The sequence below is a fragment of the Plecotus auritus genome (assembly GCF_963455305.1).
Source record: "Plecotus auritus genome assembly, chromosome: 2".
Classification (NCBI taxonomy): Eukaryota; Metazoa; Chordata; class Mammalia; order Chiroptera; family Vespertilionidae; genus Plecotus; species Plecotus auritus.
The window spans coordinates 126,261,056-126,280,160 of record NC_137771.1 but is presented as its reverse complement, the minus strand read 5'-3'; the positions used below and the strand labels follow the sequence as shown (position 1 = coordinate 126,280,160).

The window sequence follows — 19,105 nt, the reverse complement described above, 5'->3', positions numbered from 1 at the left end:
AAGTGTCTGTACAATTGTTGATAATCAAATACTATAAAGAAAATGTAAAATAACACTCTTAGTAAATTCAACTGTGCTATGAGCACTGTTAGGTAGCAAAGATAAAAAAGAGAAATTAAATTATCATGCCCTAAAAGATTTCATAGTTCTGGATTTATACACTAATACTGTTAAATTCTCTCAGCAAGCATTTTTTTAGCTTCTGAAATATTTTTATTTCCAGATTCAATGTTAAGGAGAAGAGCATATGAACATATTAAGTTAAAATATTCTGTAAGGATAAATATAGAATTGTTTTGAACTTTGTTTTAATAAGCAGTAGAAAATAATACTAACTTTTGAAAACATGCAAACTGATTTATATGCTATAATAAATTTATACATGGTAAGTGCCATTATGAAAAATATTATAAAATCTTTAATGTATACTTTATTACATAGATGTGTTTTATGACTCTCTGATAGATGTAACTCATCTAGGCAAGCATTTACTAAACTGTTCTTTCCTAAACTTTAATCCCAAGTGAAGAATGGAAAAGAACTGTCCCTACCCATTGCCATTAGTAGTGTTCAAAAGTACAGATTTTGCCATACTTACTATATTTTTGTTCTATTTTTATCATTTATAATACAAGGAGAATAATAGCATTTACATAATAAAGTTTTCCTACGGATAAATACATTACTATAAATTGCCTAGAGTGTATCTGGCATAGACTAAGTACTATGCAATCTATATATATAAAAGCCAAGCATCCGGAATGACAGAATGACAGGACCAACCGGTGGCTATGACGTGTGCTGCGGTGGCTAACCAGCCTGATCAGGGCCCTGATCACCACCCCCAACCTTCCATGGACCCTCCCCCCGGCCGGCCTGGCCCCCAATAGGCCCTCCTCACCCCAATCGGGGGCAGGGCCGGCTGGCCAACCACTTGTGGACCCTCCCTCTCGCTGGCCTGGCCCCAATTGTGGTGGGACCCCACCTGTGCATGAATTCATGCACAAGGCCTCTAGTCCTATATAATAAAAGTGTAGTATGCAAATTATCCCCTAGACCGGGAGTTCAACCTGGGGGCAGGCTGGCCTGGGGAAGGAAGGGAGGCTCCGGCTGGCAGCTGGCAGCAGCTAGAGACCCTACCAGTGCACAAAATTTCATGCACTGTGCCTCTAGCATATTTATAAAAAAGGAAAATACAATAAAAACAACTCTTGAATCAGTACTAGATTTTTTTCTATAAAAACCTAAATAAACATTCAGGGTCAAATTTTTTTTTAATTAAAAATATTTGTCTGTATATCTGACAAGCTGTATACAAAACATAAAAAGTAATTTTCATTAGTAATGGGCTTATGTGTATTTTTACTTTCCCTTTTAGGCCCATCTATTTCAATTTGCTGTGTTTTTTTATACTCCTATAAAATGTATTATCATACTTTTTAATATAAGTTGACACCATTCATAGAATCTAGAATTTCATAATTTAGAGTCACCATAGAAGCCATCCAACTGAACTCACACATTTTGCAGATATGGACTCTGGTACTCAAACATGCAAATTGCTTAAAATAATATTGGCAAATTTTGGCAGATTTGGGATAAGAATGCTGATCTGCTAAATTCCATTTTACCTTGCAGTCCCACTTTACAATTCAACTTAATCTGAATAACAACAAAACCAATCAGAAATATATCTTAAGGGTGATTAAAAATTATCTAAGTGATTCTCACCACAAATTATCTTGTGAAAAGAAGGATCGTTGTAACATGGCCAGGTCCCAACTTCTCACATGTAACATGCCACACGCCATGTTACAATACCCACATGCCAATGACAGGTGGCACTTAGGCAGATCCTTTTGCTCTGCAAACTGGCACCTGGTCTTGCTTCTGCTCTCACACAACACAAGAGCTGCCCGTTAGTGGGCAGGAAAGCATCTTTGACTTCAAGGTATTTCCTATTCCTAGTGTGTCCCAGCTTGTTAGCTGACCACTGGCCTGAGCCCAAATTGGATGCCAGTTCCTGCATTGTTTCTGAGCTGAGATTCTCAACAGATGGGCCAGTGTAGTCGCAGGACAGGGCAACTTGCACTCCCCATGCTAGGTGGCAATTAGTTTTGTGTTAACAGCAACTATTAGCACCTATTTGATGAAAACATAGAAAAAAACACCACTTTGGCATCCTTCTAAAAGTTGCTAATTAATCTTGTTTGTAAACAAAATCTATATCTTCTGCCTCCAACACAGTAACTTTGACCTGATTCAAGTTTATATTTTCAAAATGCCAAGCCAGTTTATGTGTGGCTTATGAAATTGGTCTAAAAATTACTCAACAGTAATGCTATAGTAGTATGCTTGTAAAGTTATTCATTCATAATTGATTATCTAATTTTTTAAAATCCTCATCTGAGAATATGTTTTTATTGATGTTTAGAGAGAGGAAGAGAAAGGGAGAGAGGGGGCGGGGAGGGGAAGAGAGAGAGAGAGAGGCATCATTCAGTTGCCTCCTGAATGTGCCCCGACTGGGGATCAAACCCACAACCTGGTATGTACCCTGGGGGAGAATCGAACTCATAACCTTTAGGTATATGGGTCAACATTTCAACCAACCAGCCACCCAGCCAGGGATGATTATCTCAAATTTTGTCTAAAATATAAAATTTCTAAGTGGCTCAAGTCCATAAGTAATAATCATGTAATTAGGAAGCCCATTAGTTTCAAATGCAGGTTTCATGTTGGCCAGGTTCTAAATAAAGTCCTGACCCAGAATGTATTAATGTATGACTTTGGAAACTTCTTTAAGCTTCTGTTTCCATATCCCTTAAATGAGACTAATATAATGCTAGAACACTATTCTTTAGAATAAAGGAATTAATGTATGCAAAAGCATTTAGAAGAGTGCATGGCAAACTAAATCCTGCAAAAACTGCTTGCTTTTATCATTACCTAATCTTCTTATAAAAGCAGTGGTTTGCTTATTACCAGCAGACAAACAATACATTATAATGTGTGAAATTTGAGGGTCCCAGCCCAGACGTCTTCTTGCACTGGGGCTGGGATACAATATCTGGATCATGGACAATCTCCCAGAGATAGGAAAATAGGTGTTAACTCCCATGCTTGGCAAACTGTCTCATAAAATTTATAAATAAATCTAGGTGATTTAAAAGAAAAAAGTTATATTTATTAAATCAATTTCTTTGGAAATCAATTGGCAAAAAATAGTATCCATAAAAACTGTACACTCTATATTTTTTCAGCCTTAAATATACTTTCCTTGTAAATATATATATATATATATATATATTACATGCCACCAGTCAGTTAAATTTATAAAACTGGAACACCTGTTATGTGCATCCATCTCAAAGTGTTAGCAGTGCTTTGAATTAGTTATATCATTTTAATAACCCTTTGAGCTAGAATAGATGGCATAATTATTCACCCTGTACAAAGGTGTCAGAACATAGGTTAATCACTAGTCCTGTCGCATCGCTGGTCCATATCAACAGGATGTAAAACATGAAAGGCTTAAATAGCTTCTTCAAGGTTACACTGCTAGAGAGCGGTAGAGAAATCTGTCAAACATCATTTCCAGAACATGGGAATGTAACTAAAAGGATAAATGATCAAAAAGTGTCAAAACAAGGCTAAAGTCTAACATTCCTGGCAATGGCCTAAATAGTCTTTATGTTAGTGATAACACATCTCACAGCAATTATCCAGGCAGTTCTATATTTTTTCATACAGAAATGGCTAAGCCATCAGTATCATGGAAAAATCATGGAATATTCAGTAACTCTTTTCTTTATATTTCTGAATCTTAAGGACCCATCCACTTTTTAGGTGTCACATATACTGTTTTATATATATTGCTTTTCACTTGCTCTCAGTTATTTTTTTTTCTTTCTTTTTCAAAACCCATTTTAATTGACCAATCTTGACCAGCAACCTAATCAGCATGGTTATTTATCAGGAGCCCAAATTACCACATGTCCTTGAAGCCCACACTGTGTGTGGAGAAGCTGATCGCCTCCACAGGGTGGCTGAGCACCTGTTCAGCATTTCTGCATCCCAGAAGCACAGGCTCTAAACAATGGAGCTTCCAGTCAATTAACACAAGAACATTCTCCAGGGCAAAGTGGAAAGAGCCACTTAGTGAAAAAAAGGGAATTATAAGTGGTTCTATTCAGTTCCTTTTCTTAAGGATCATGTATTTAAGTGAATCTCACATTTCAATCAACTAAGAACTCTAAAAAGTCTCTCTTAAAATAGACTTGTACTTTAGAAAAAGGAATTATCAGTTGGTCCAGGAAAATTGATAGAATTTTACACTATATATCTTGAAATTCTTATTATCCAGTTTCTTTTATATTTTTATGAAATATTCATGAATTATATTCACTGTGTGTAAGCCATCTACTGCATTTAGAATTTGCAGACATATGTAGGAATGTAAATGGCATATTTTATTTCCTTTTTTCTCTGACAAGCTATTATGAACATTTCTTTCTGTACTCAAAATCCTTACTAAGGAAGTTGGTATCACTTTAGAATTATTTTAGAACTTAAATAAAAATGATATAAGAAATATCATGGCCCTAGCCGGTTTGGCTCAGTGGATAGAGTGTCGGCTTGCGGACTGAAAGGTCCCAGGTTCGATTCCCATCAAGGGCATGTACCTTGGTTGTGGGCACATCCCTAGTAGGAGGTGTGCAGGAGGCAGCTGATCGATGTTTCTCTCTCATCGATGTTTCTAGCTCTCTATCCCTCTCCCTTCCTCTCTGTAAAAAAGAAATAAAATATATTTTAAAAAATAAATAAATTAATTAAAAAAAAGAAATGTATTGGAACTAACTAGTCATGATATACTGAAAATCACATGATTGATGAAGATGGTTAAATTTCCTGTCAACAGGCTTTTAAAAGACTGCTAATAATTAACTAAAATGCAAACTGCACTGACAAGCCCAAATAAGAAACTGCAATTAGATTGATCACACTACTTCTCACCTATATTCTGAGAAGGGAAATTATTATTCTCTTTCCTAATATTAGATTGAACAGAATATTGTAGTATTGCTATATTTCAATTTTATTTTTATTTATTTGGTTGTAAGTTTATTGCATTTTGTTTCCTTTATCTCAATATAATATGGTATTTTCCATACAGCTTCAGCACATCTGTGTATATGTATAAGTATGTATTTTTTATTTTGGTATAACAATACTACACAAGATCCCTATGCTATCATGGGACATGGCATAAGATGGTAATTTGAGCCAGTTATTAAAAATTCTGGCAACTTCTCTTAAACACTATATGAAAAGATGTGCTTGATCATCATAAGAGTATTAATTAGCAAAAAGCATTAAGTTTGCTTGAAAAGAAAGACGTGGTACCCAAGGAAGAAACTAGGATTACTTCAGTTTTGACTTTCTGTAATGTATTCAGTATGTAAATATTTTTCTACATCACCCAATCTGATTAACTATAATAAAAATATAGAATTATTAACAGCATATTTCCTTTATTTGGAATGACTTCTTTTTACAGACTAGCAATGAACATTACAAATATAGTAATGAATGTAAGTAAATGCAAAAATGCATCTTCTGCAATCTGAATTATGCTTTAAGAAAGTTAATATGCTTCTAAAAAGCATAAGCATTATGAACTCCGAAATGTAAATCCCCTTATCTCCTCATTTTGTTCACTGCACCCACTTTATTTTCATATTGGTTTATAAAATGCTTGTCACTAAGATGAGTCTGTGTCAATTTATTTGAGCACACATATAGAAATCTGCAAAAAAGATACTGATACTTGACACAGTCATAAAAATAAATATTTTTTTTCTTTCTGAAATCTTCAACTGTGAAATAGTAATACCTTTAAAAGTTTCTGCAAACAATTAATATTTTAATGATAACATATAGGAAATGAAGGCTCCTTACTATTTTGTCCCTTTGCCATATGCTTATTACTTCCAAATAAATAATAAATTTTCCTGGTTGGTCATCAGGATTATTGTTAGCCTTGGTAACTAATACTCTTCCCACTTCACCGGAATATTCATCTAATCAAAAAACTGTCTTTAATATTAATCATCTAAGGTATGTTATAATTTCATTAAAGATAGTTAATGAGAAAGGTTAAGAGCTTAAGGTTAAATCAAAGAGGCACATGGGTACTACTTAAAAAATATTTTTGTGGAAAAGGAAAAAAATATTCCCTTAATTCAACTCTGGTTACTGAAAGGTTGGCACAAATAACTTCTGTATTGAAGGTTTAAATAGCTATCACAGCATTTCATATATTTAAACTTGAATTGAAAAGCTTTTCTTGTCTCCAAAAGAAAAATAGTCACATATTACTTACATAGTAATTACAGGCTATGCAGCTGCCCTACAAAGCTTTATTATAAATGTGTTAAGCATGAACCACTACACAAACCTTATTCAAATTGCTTTAAATGTTATGCCAAAGAAATGTCAGCCTCCACACCACTCCACTACAATTGCTTACACAAGAACAATGGCCATCTCCCTAGTCTGAAATCTAAATAATGTAATAGAATCAATGTTGCTCATTTAGGCTATGGTTGGTTAAAAGTCATTACTGTTATTCCTCACCAATAAAGAGGTCTCTTTCCCTTCGTTCTGCATAAGTGAAGCTTATGCTAATGCATCCAAATGTAAGAAAGAATACGCTCCTTTGACATAGCATTTAAAGACTGAGAATTCTAGGAAACGTATATGCCATCTATCATGATAAAAATACTAACCATAATTTCTATATCTCACTGATCCTTGCTTTAAGCCCTTCTAAAATACAATTTAAAGCTTACACAGCATTTCCGTTTGCTTATTATTTAAAAAATATTTATCTGGTCACACAAAACTCTGTAATAGTCTTACCAGTAACACAAGCTTCAAGAGGCTGAACTTATGAAAACGTTTTAAAGGAGTAGTAGAGGTATGATTTCTCAAAGTTTCAACCTTATCTTTAGAGGACTATACATCACACATTCTAGACATAGTTTTAATACTGTTGTTGATTTGTATGCATTATTTGAACTTTGTAGCAAATGAACTTGTCAAGGTTTTGAATAGCAACTAAAATTGTCAGATTTATGACCTAACATCTAGAACAGTGATTTTCAACCTTTTTCATCTCATGGCATACAAACTAATTACTAAAACTCTGTGCACACCAAAGTAGATATTATGTTTTTGCCGCTATGACAAAAAATAGGTATAATTTTGAATTTTTCACATAGCCAGCTATAGTTGTGTTGGCTGTTGTCATTTTTTTTATTTGACAATCTAAGGCGAAGGGGATCAGTGGCTCTGACTAAACGGTAAGGTACTGCATGTTTTAAAAATCCTTGGGGCATATGGGTTGAAAATTGCTGACCTATATTGATCAGGGAACAAATCAAACTGGGCTTAAATTTTAATGCAAAGACATATACCCATTAAAATGCAAAGACATATACTGATTCAAATGCTATACACTATTATTTCTATTTTTAAAACTTTTGTTAACTGGACAATGTTTAAGAATTAAAAATGGCAGGATCACCATGTTGATATCATGTCACCCTTTATATCACATAAACCTGATATCAAGTGATGACATTCTCTGTGACTTTCTTCCTAAAATTCTACAAACCCAGTTTAATCATGAGAAAACACTAGGCAAATCCAAGTTTCTAGAATGTTCTCCAGGATACCTGGCCAGTACACTTTAAGCCAGTAAAGGTCATAAAAACAAGGAAACATTGAGAACCTGTCACAGACCAGAGGAAACTGGGAAAACATGCCAATTAAATGCCATAGCCTATGACATCCAACTAAACAAAATCTAGACTGAATCCTAAAACAGAAGGAAGACATTAATGAAACACTGGTGAAGTCAAAATAATGTAAAAAAATACATAAAATATATTAGCATTTGTTAATTAGGAGTTGGAAGAGTTTCATAGTAATTAATAATGTTAACAATAGGGGAAACTAGGTATAGGGTATATGGGAATTCTCTGTACTATCCTTGTAACTTTTCTATAAATCCAAAATTATTCCAAAGTGAAAGCATTTTTATTGTTATTTGTTAAGTCATTTTGAACAAGGCTATTTACTTCCAGTAAATAAAAACTGACCTTCATTTAGAGTAGGCTAAATTTTGTTATATAATTAATCTCTTAATCCTAAATCTTATATCACATCAACATTTTAAAATTATACATTAAGTGCTCTCAAATTTGAGGAAAAGTACTGATTCACGTGACGGATGTACACACACAACTAAACTCCACAAATGCTTAATCCTTTTTAACCTGCTCTTCCATTGATAAGGCTTGAGGAGCCTCACATTCACAGACTTCACCTGATAACAATCCTTTAAAACTAGATATCTGACAGCAAAGTGACAAAAGACATATAGAAGCAACTTTCCCTACTATTTAGCTGAAAAATTAACTGAATTAAATATTTCACTTGTCTTATTCCTATAGTTTCCAAAGAACCTCTCATTATTTAAAATGTTTGGTTGATTTAAAGCTAGTGCTGTTGATGATATGACTTTAGAAAGTATAACATCATAGGCCTCGGGATATATAACATTGAGATACTGAAATGAGTATATAAATTCAGGAAAGTATTGATAACAATGTCAGTGAAAATACATAAAAGGCAAATGACTTCCATGAAATCATGTTTAATTGAATGAAAACTAATTTATTGTTTTAGGAAAAAAGTAGAAAAAAAAGCAGGGAGTGAAATTTTATGATTATAGAAGATGTGATGGATTTAGTTTCAGAATGTAGGACTAAGAGAAACACAAAACAAATCTTAATGCTAGACTTGCTCATTATATAGAAAAAAATTCTTAAATTATTTATCTATATACTAGTATATAAAAGCCTAAGTGACTGACCAACCAGCCGACCATTTGACCGTCCAATCAGTAGCTATGACACGCACTGACCACCAGGGGGCAGACACTCAAGGCAGGAGTTGCTGAGCTGTGGTGACTTGGCAGCTGCAGTTCTCAGGTGACACACCCGGTACCAGAGATGAGGGAGCCTGATTTCAGGGTGCGTCACCCGAGAACCGCCCTCTCGCAATCTGGGACCTCTTGGGGGATATTGGCAAGCCGGTTTCAGTCCAATCCCTGCAGGCCAGGCTGAGAGACCCCACCGGGGCATGAATCCATGCACCAGGCCTCTAGTTTGATCATAAAAGGCAAAGTCTTGGAAATGTTTAGACAAAAATATTTAATATTTTATAAAATACTAGAGGCTGAGTGCACGAAATTAGTGCACTTGGGGGGGGGTCCCTCAGCCTGGCCTTGCATCTTCTAGCTGTCTGAGAACCCTAAGGGGATGTCCAACTGATGGCTTAGGCCCGCTCCCCTAAGCTGGCAGTAGGACATCCTTAGCGCTGCCACGAAAGCGGGAGAGGCTTCTGCCACTGCCACTGCACTCACCAGCCGTGAGTCCATTTTCTCTGAGGCTGAGTGGTGCTCCCTCAGTGGGAGCGCACTGACCACCAGGGGGCAGCTCCTGTATTGAGCGTCTGCCTCCTGGTGGTCAGTGCACGTCATAGCAACTAGTCGTTCTGCCATTCGGTCAATTTGCATATTAGCCTTTTATTATATAGGATGACAAGCATTTTTAACTTAACCTAGAGTGTTGAAAGATTGGGTATTGGGGTTTACTAGTAGTAATAAGAATAAGATAGAAGAAATGGAGAAGAAATTCTCCATGAAGATATGGCAAGTGAGAAAGTGACACAGAGTCCCTAAGTGAAAAATTCCCCATGTGGACAGTGATGTCAATTACTTGCTGCCCCTTTAGAATGTGTTAAACAGGATATCTCCTTTACTCCAGACCTGACAGCCAGCTACATTCAGTAGCCTTTTGTTAGTGGTGCTCTGAGCAACAAAGGAAGGCAGACAGTGTCCAGTGTGGGCTGCAGTATCAGGGCAACAGAGCAGTAGCTGCAGGAAGCAACTGGAATGGTAGTCAAGTGTTGAGCAGTGATAGAATGGCAGACCTATCAGGGATCATGAAGAAGAAAGCATCTCAGTAATCCTTGATATTCAAGGGTAATAGATGAAGTGGAGGATCAGCCTGGAAGACTTAAGTGTATAAAACAGCAGCTATGTGGCTTGCATGTGTAAAAATCAGGTATGTGAAAATAATACACCAAAATCTAAGAGTGTTTGGTGGTGCAATTGGGGTGTTTTTTCTTTCTAATTACTCACTGATTATCTAACAATTTTCCATGTATGTGATGTTTATACCTTCCTCTTGGTAAGTCTGCATCATCCTTCTTCCACCGCACAGTTGGTTGAGGATCTCCCTGGACCTGACAACGAAATTCGACTGATTCTTCCTCCAGCACCACTTGGTTAATTGGTCTCCTGAGAAACGTGGGTCGTTCTTAGGAAAAAAAAAGTAAAATAAAATAAATATACTGCATGCTATAAGTATATTCTGGAAAAAGCATAGAAAATTGTGGCTTATTTTTGGTACATAGGTAGTTAACTATATTTCAGCTATATCTTCATACTTACAAATACAATGTAATAGAATAAAATAAAATATTTTGAAATGCAGAAAGAGCTAAGCTTTGTATATAAAAGCATAGAGCCTTTGGGAAAAGATATTACATTGATTCTTCAGTGAATTCCTGAGCTAAATCATATAGATCCTGTCAGAAAAAAATTGGACACAGAATTCCACATAAATGAGAAAAGAGATAAAAATGATTTTTCAATTTATTAGGATGGCTCAGAATGGAAGACTGAAAGTTGAAACTAATCTAAAAAGAAAAGAAAACATATATTAATATCCCATCAGGAATGCTAGAGAAAAACAAAAGAAGTTGTACTTTTGCAAGTAAGTGTTGTCTAAATTTCCCCACTTTGGCCATCATTTATCATTAACCCAATACTTTTATGAATGTTTTCAATTCATGTATGGAAAGCTAAATGCCTGATTTCTGTTATTATTTAAATAAAAAGTCTGTCAATCTGATTTTTTAAAATAAAAATTACTTGTTTTTAATTATTTTAAACTATTTACTGACCTATATATTGTTAAGGCCACTTCTTATTATTTTCTCTTCAGTGTTCCCAAAGTTTGCCCATTTTCTCTTTACTTCTATGTTTATTTGAACATTCTGTTTTAGTGTTTCTGTTCATTATTCCTTGTTTTTTAATATGTACTTAGCTCTGTTAATACATTCTATCACTCTTCTACATAAAGCTAGGAAAAAATAATAGCTGTCCATAGAATCTTACCATGTAAGAGAAATATAAAACAAAAAGTAGTTTTAGACCTCTCTGCATACTTCAATTCCTTGTCTAACTTCTTTCTTTTTTATAATGGTCAAATTATGATAATTTAAATTACCATTTAAATTTTATTAGCACAGGTCTCCAAATAATAGCAAAGTCCAAAATAGTGCTACTTATTGAAGTAGAAAGAGAAGTCAAAGAAAAGAAAGATGAAATCCATAGGAAGTTGACACAATTTATCTGGTCATATGGCCACATTTAGTCAATTAAGACTTCAGTTTCAAATGCAATTTAAAAATGTGAATATATTGCCAAAAAACTTAAACATATTTAGCAAGAATCCTTTAAAGAAAATAAATAACTTCAAATTACATGTTAAAAGAATAGAGTGGAAATACATGACTTTATTGACTAAAGATCCATATTCATAAAACAAATATATAATTACAAAACAATATTTTAAAATATTTTAAAATTGATTTCTAGAGAGAAGAGGAAAGGGAGAAACATCAGTGTGAGAAGGGAACATCTATTTACTACTGGGGATCAAGCACACAACCCAGGCATGTACACTGACTGGAATCCCACAGGCCATCCCTTGGTGCATGGGACGACACCCAACGAACTGAGCCACACTGGCCAGGGCAAGATCATATTTTATTGCAATAAACTTAACCACCATTGGTATTCAGAAGGAAGGCAACTATATCGCTCCACCATGAAGGTGACAGTTGGGACCAAATTTTTTTAAAACACAAACCTACATATGCTCAATTATTTGCTCTTCAATACCCCAAACCCCAAGTCATAAAACAAGGTAAGTAGGATTTTATCACAAAGAAGTTTTTTTTATTGCATAATTTAGAAATAATCCATAAAAAAATGGGAAACAAAGATTGCTTCTAATGACTTTAGGTAGTAGAATCAATTAACAGCTAAGTGTGCCCCCTCCACAACAGAACAAATCTGCATGCTGGATGGAAGGATTTAGTGTTACACCTTTGAACTCTGGACACTATGTGCTCCTAGCAACTATTTTCATGCTGGCATAGTTAATATTGAGCTATTGTTTCTGGAAGTAAATAGGCAATAGGATCAGTATCTCCCTATGAGTGCTTGGGATGTTAATAAAAATAGATCATTAGCATAAAATGTAGAATTGACTTTTTCTTCCCCATCATTTGGTATGTCCATCCAATTCATCTAAAAGCTGCAATAATCCAAGTTAAAAGAGAGCTAAGCCACTGTTGTTTTTAATGGGGATATTTTACTACAACCTGGCATATGGATGAACAAGTTAGGAGAAGTCTTTCCCTCATCTACTCATTTATTCAGATCATATTAATACAGCTTCTCCTATGCCAGGCTTCGAGTTTGGCAGCTGGTGAAGAGCCAGCATTTTGGTCTAAAAAAAAAAAAAGTGGTGGGAGATAAAGTTAGTCAAGACCATAAAGAACCTTGTATGCCATGTCAAGAAAAATAAGTTTTCCCTAGAGGGTGATAGAGAGCTGTTGAAGGATCGTAAGTAAGGAAGCAACATCTGTAATAATAAAAGTGTAATATGCTAATTAGACTGGACAGCAGAGCTATCTTCCAGATGTCATTCTTGACATTCTTCCAGATGAAGCTGTTGCGGTGGGGGCTGAGGCAGAGGTGGTTAGGCAGGCAGCGGAGCAGTTAGGGGCATCAGGCAGGCAGGCGAGTGGTTAGGGGTGATCAGGCAGGCAGGCAGGCTAGCAGTTAGGAGCCAGCGGTCCCGGATTACAAGAGGGTGCTGAGGGACCGCCCCCCTCCGTGCATGAATTTTGTGCACCAGGCCTCTAGTTTTTAATAAGCCTATGAAAAAAGATCCTATTGACAGATCTGAGAGAGAGGAATTAGAAGTGAAACATGAAGCAGTGAATTAGGTGAAACTATCATTGTAAGACTTGTTTCAGCTTAAACTGACACAGTGTTTCTAAGGATATGGAAAAGGGGACAGAATTAAGAAATATCAGAACTGAGTAATCAGTCAGAAGTAGATGCTGAAGAAGCAAGGTCTAGAAAGATCTTCAAGTTTCTATTTAGCAATTGGCACAAACTTTCAGGTAAAGTATGGATATGGTATGTGTGTATGTGCATGTGCATGTATGTGTGTGCAGATCCTTTCATTGCAGAAATGGTAGATATGACAAAAATAAACCTTTTATGCTTAAGCCATTGTTACTCAGGTTTTTGTACTTGACATCAAATGCAGTCTTAATTAATAAGATAAAGGAGACTTCTTATATAATACAGGGGAAAGAAAAATATGATCATTTTTGTAGATATAGAAAAGTTCTTGAATTAAAAATCTAAATAAAGATAAAATCTAAAGAAACTTCTTAAGCATGATGAAGATATTTTATCAGAAATTAAATGCAAAAATTATTTTTAAAGTAATATACTTAAGTTATGCCTATGAAAACCAGGAACAAGATAGACATTACTAATTAATAAGAAAAAAGAAGGGAAGTATGCATATTGGAGAAGAATCAAAATAATTTCTTGCCGAAACTACAAATACAGAAGAATAACTTGATAATTGATAAATGCAACAAAAAATAAAAACTACATATGCTCATTATTACAGTCTTGGAAAATGGAAAATTTTAGGATAAATTGTGGCAAATTCATACATTAAAAACACTAGTAAATCATTGTAATGTTAAAGCTATCTATTTATCTCTTTATCATGTCATCATGGAAAATTTTCATGGCATGATGCTGACTATAAAGTAAGTTGCATAATGGTATGTGAGACTGATTCCATTAAAACACACATGCATACTGTCATTCAAAGATTTTGTATGTTTCCTTTAACATGCTATCAGTCACAAAATGACAACAGTTTATTATAATCGGAAGGGCAAATTTCACATTAGACTTGTCACAAACCTAAACTTGTCTCTTCATCCAGGGGACACCATCAGGATCATTAAGGGTATTTTAGTTATCATACATGTTCTAAGTCACATTGTTTTTATGGAGACATGTGGAAGAACCTAATTTGTAATTTCAGGAAGAAGCAAGATATAGGATTCCCTGATGCTGCTCTGATGAACTCAGCAGGGATGGAGGACATTGCAAGGAACCTGCTCTATTCTCTTCTGCCCTCAAGCAGAGTCTAGTTGCCTAGCAACTGGAAAACCACAGGAGAGTTTGTGGTATAGAATTTTTGGAAACCTAACATTGGGTCATGGTAGAAATGTAATTCAATTAATTAAAAAGAAGACAATGCAAAGAATAACCCAGATGAAAGTGATTTGTATATGCATGGTACATTCAGATGGGTTTTATACCTGAATATATTAGGTTGTGCCTTCCAACAAAGTAACAGTGACATTTACTAACACCTTGGATTTTGGTCACAACTTTTGAAGTGTTAGTCTGAGAATTTCCATACCACCCATTACAACAATTATCTCTAAATCATACTACTCATTATTCCAATTGTTTTCTAATAATTATACTACATTTACCTAATTTGCAATTTTAACTGCCTACAGAAATTATATGTTAAAAACTCTAACTTGGTCTATTATTTATTTGAATGAAAATAGTTTAAAACTATTTTCCAGTTTCTTTGTCTAGATTTTATTTCCAGAAATTTTGAGAATCAGAAACATAAATATTAAATATTTAAAAAGTTGTACAGGCAGAAATGTATTTTAAGTGCTTTGTCTTTGTAGTGGCTATTACCGTAAACAAAACACAGGCCACGGCCCTTTCAGACACTTTATAAAAATTACAAGGAAATGTCTTGGGGTTCACTGCTTTGTATCAAAATCATCTGCAAACAAATGCAAATTCAGAAGACTTAAAAATTCAAGTTCGTATGAGAATCATAGAGTAAATTGATAAATGATCACATTTAATACCCATTAATGCCCAATGGAGTTTGTATCCCAGGAAGCTCTGCACAATTAAAATACATATATATGAAACATCTTGAACTACTGTATAATGAACAAAACATTTTAAGACATGTCAAAATAAGGTCACTGATTTTTCCATGTTATCTCCTTATGTCTGATCACATTGAAAAACAGGGTTAGAAATCTCAAGGGCTGTTTGCTGACTGCTTATCAATTAGATTAAAGTCCCTCTGAATGGCCAGGTCCCTAATTATATAGCCATGGAGTGATCAGAGGCAATGTCTTTGCCAATGCAATTAACATTTTTTATGCGAGATTAACTGGCTTTGAATCACCTGCATAACTTGCTTACAAAGTTAATCTCCCTAGAGACAGTAGTGTTGTTTGCAGTGTGGTACATTGTAAAGCACAGCTCTCAAGTAGGCAGGTCAATTTAGGTCCAAATTGGTATTATGGTGAATCTAACTTTGTATGTGGCTGTTATAAAATCAAATACTGTTTCATTGTAATTATGTAAATAATAGAAAGAAAAATATTCAATATAATACACAATACTATGAATCTAAAATGTGGTTGCATGATCTCTTTTTTTTTTAAAATATATTTTATTGATTTTTTTACAGAGAGGAAGGGAGAGGGATAGAGAGTTAGAAACATCGATGGGAGAGAAACATCGATCAGCTGCCTCCTGCACACCTCCCACTGAGGATGTGCCCGCAACCAAGGTACATGCCCTTGACCGGAATCGAACCTGGGACCTTTCAGTCCGCAGGCCGACGCTCTATCCACTGAGCCAAACCGGTTTCGGCAGTTGCATGATCTCTTAAGTTTCTTACTTACATGCTACAATGAAAAAATTAAGTTCTCAGTGGACAGATTTTTCTTTTAAGCATATTCAGTCATTGAATATGGCTGTAAAATTGGCAATGTCAGTGCTGTGACAACTATACTAGAATAACCTTCACAATTTTAAAATAAACTTTGCTTGTCATTATAAAGTATTGTTATGCAAATAATTACATAGGTAGAGTCCTTTAAGTCCTATAAGACCAAGGATATGCAATAAAAATACATTAGAGCTGACCACTGCTTGTAAACCTTGTTTTAACTCCAGCTGACCCAGAAGGAACTGCCACCCTGCAGTGTCTAGTAACTTGGGAAGTCAGATGGTCTGCCCTCATATGTCCCCTCTTATTTAACTGGGCATATATAAAAGACATGTGTTGTCCTGACCGGTTTGGCTCAGTGGATAGAGCATCGGCCTGCGGACTGAAGGGTCCCAGGTTCGATTCTGGTCAAGGGCATGTACCTTGATTGCGGGCACATCCCCAGTGGGGGGTGTGCAGGAGGCAGCTGAATTGATGTTTCTCTCTCATTGATGTTTCTATCCCTCTCCTTTCCTCTCTACAAAAAATCAATAAAATATATTTAAAAAAAAAAGACGTGTTATGAGAGCTATTTAGTGTGAAATTATGAGCCCTTCTAGAACAGACTGAATGATAATTATCAGTCTGTCTGAATGTGATTAACTAAGTCCTGGCTGCATTAATTTCTTTTCTTGCCAAGAATTTTCTTTTTATAAGAGAAATCATCCTATGAAGTAAAAGTAAACATAAGTAAATGTTCTCAAGAGAAAAAAAATGCTTCTCTCAGCTTGTTTTAGAGGCAAAGTTTTATGTTATTGCTGATAACAGGATATGAGAGGCCCACTGACAGCAAGGTACATGTCTATTTATCTCATCACACTGAAACAGGGCTTGACACATAGTAGGTGCTCAAGAGATATTTGTTAAATAAGTGACTAGATATAAAATATTTTGCTGTTTTAAAGTAAACACTATTTTTTTAAACTATATTGTTCCCAACAATCACCTGGGTTTTAACAGCCTATGTTTAGAATTCTTAAATGAAGGTCATCGTTTATAAATAACACTTAGATATTTCCTAAGGGTTGGCTATGAGATGTCTTCCCTCATAGATTTGTCTCTGGGTAGCTCAACTGTACTTAGGCCAGCAAATATTATTTCTTATCCAATAACTGAAAACCAACACTACCAGCCCAAACCTGTGTCCTCAGCCCCAATAATTTGGCTAGTTCCCAATATGATCATCCTACCTTGATAGTCATCGGTTGACAAAATTTCCAAGTATTCTTAGTGAACAGCAATGAAACACAAATGAACAGTAGATAACTTGACATTTGAAGAAAGTTTCCAATATGAAAGACTGAACAATGCAGGGTGGGGTGGGAAGAAGAAACTCAGAAGAAATAAAAGCAGGATAGATTCACAGGTAAATTTTATTTAAAAAATAGTGTTTTTAAAATCCTGAGAAATAAGAGAGGTTAAAACATCCATGAAACAAGAACAAGATGGCATAAATAGGGAAGAATTAGAGAAAAGAAAAGCCTAGAAGGTTTATCATCTAATTAGTAAATACACATTTGACAGAGAAATGGAATAGAAAAAAATGGATAGGATATTACATTGACTTATTTGGATAAAGAGTTTTGTGATTGAGATTGCTTACCAGGTGTCTATCCATTAAAAATTAAAAAGTGCCAAAGCAAGGCACACTATTGAAGCATTTAGAACTCTGGGATAAAAAGACAGTACTAGAAGAACAAAAGGAAACCTGGTCACATGGGGATCCGAAGCACAGTAGTCTTCTCAATAGCAGCAGTGGAAGCTGAATAATATTGGAGGTGCACTTTAATATTATGAGCAAAAATATCTGTTTTTTAAACTAGAATTCTATAAGCAGCCAAAGTATCAATTAAATTTTGGATGGAATAAAGGCATTTGATCTATAATGAGCTCTAGGCTCAAGTTATGTAGAAAGAAGAAGAAACATTTCTGAATATAGAAGTTACCCAAGAAAAACACACAGGATGCAGAAAGACGCACATCCATTAACAGAGCAAAGGGAAGAGAGATATGAGGATGATGTCTGTGGAGAGGCCTAAGGAGCACCCAGCCCAGTCGGATCGGGCCAGCAGCTTGAAGCCTCCAGGAAGGCTATAGCCAGGGTGGACTTCATACCTAAATAAACATTTAGAGGAATTTAAACATTCTGTAGAAATTGCAAAAAGAATTCATGATAGGTGTAGACAAACATAAGTAAAAGAAAAATTATTACTAACTCAAAGGAGAACACATATTGTACCAGAAAAAAATGCCATCATAACATAACACAGCTCACAGTCTATATTTGCATGGTTACAATAATTCAAATTCTGAATATTAATATAACCAAGGTTTCTGAAGTCATTATACTGGAAGGACCAACAGAAGGGAAAGCGGAGGAGATAGGGTGGGTCAGGGGATAGAAATGGGGCAAATCATCATTTTTCAAAATAGGAAATCAAAATAATGCATACAGTCATGGAATAAGTACATATTTAGAAGTAAGGAAATAAATCCCAGAAGAAATGTTTAAAATGAGGCTTGCAAGTATGTTTAAAGATGAGGTGCGTGCGTGCGTGCGTGTGTGTGTGTGTGTGTGTGTGTGTGTGTGTTGGAAAGTAAGGTGGGGCAAAATTTTTCCTTTTTTTCATTATTAGTTTTATAATACTTCTAGGGTCTATTAGAAATGTGACATATAAAATATTTTTCATGTATTACTTTGATAAACATTTAAAAATCATTTGGAAAAATTTTTGGTTGTTTTTTAATACTGGTTAAATTTTGGATAACAGATATCCCAAACCTAACCATTGTTATAAAGTTAATTATATAATTTAACTCTAGTTTCTCTGTCTTCAGGATCTTGCAAATTTATGTTTTTGTGTGTTTTTTAATTGATTTCAGAGAGGGATAGAGAGATAGAAGCATCAATGATGAGAGAGAATCATCCATCAAAGGCCTCCTGCACTCCCCCTACTGGGGATTGAATCTAC

The 19,105-nt window shown here is 35.0% G+C and overlaps 1 protein-coding gene across 15 annotated transcripts in view; it reads right to left on the bottom strand.

Annotated features, from left to right (window-relative positions):
- ROBO2 (roundabout guidance receptor 2) overlaps window positions 1-19,105 on the bottom strand; it is a gene marked incomplete at its 3' end in the record, with an annotated part of 1,552,622 nt that overhangs the window by 171,220 nt on the left and 1,362,297 nt on the right. For all 15 annotated transcript variants that reach the window (XM_080654546.1, XM_080654549.1, XM_080654547.1 and 12 more), the window contains exon 5: window positions 10,313-10,451. In XM_080654546.1, coding sequence (XP_080510672.1) covers window positions 10,313-10,451 — 139 coding nt within the window. The remainder of the gene's footprint in view (window positions 1-10,312; window positions 10,452-19,105) is intronic.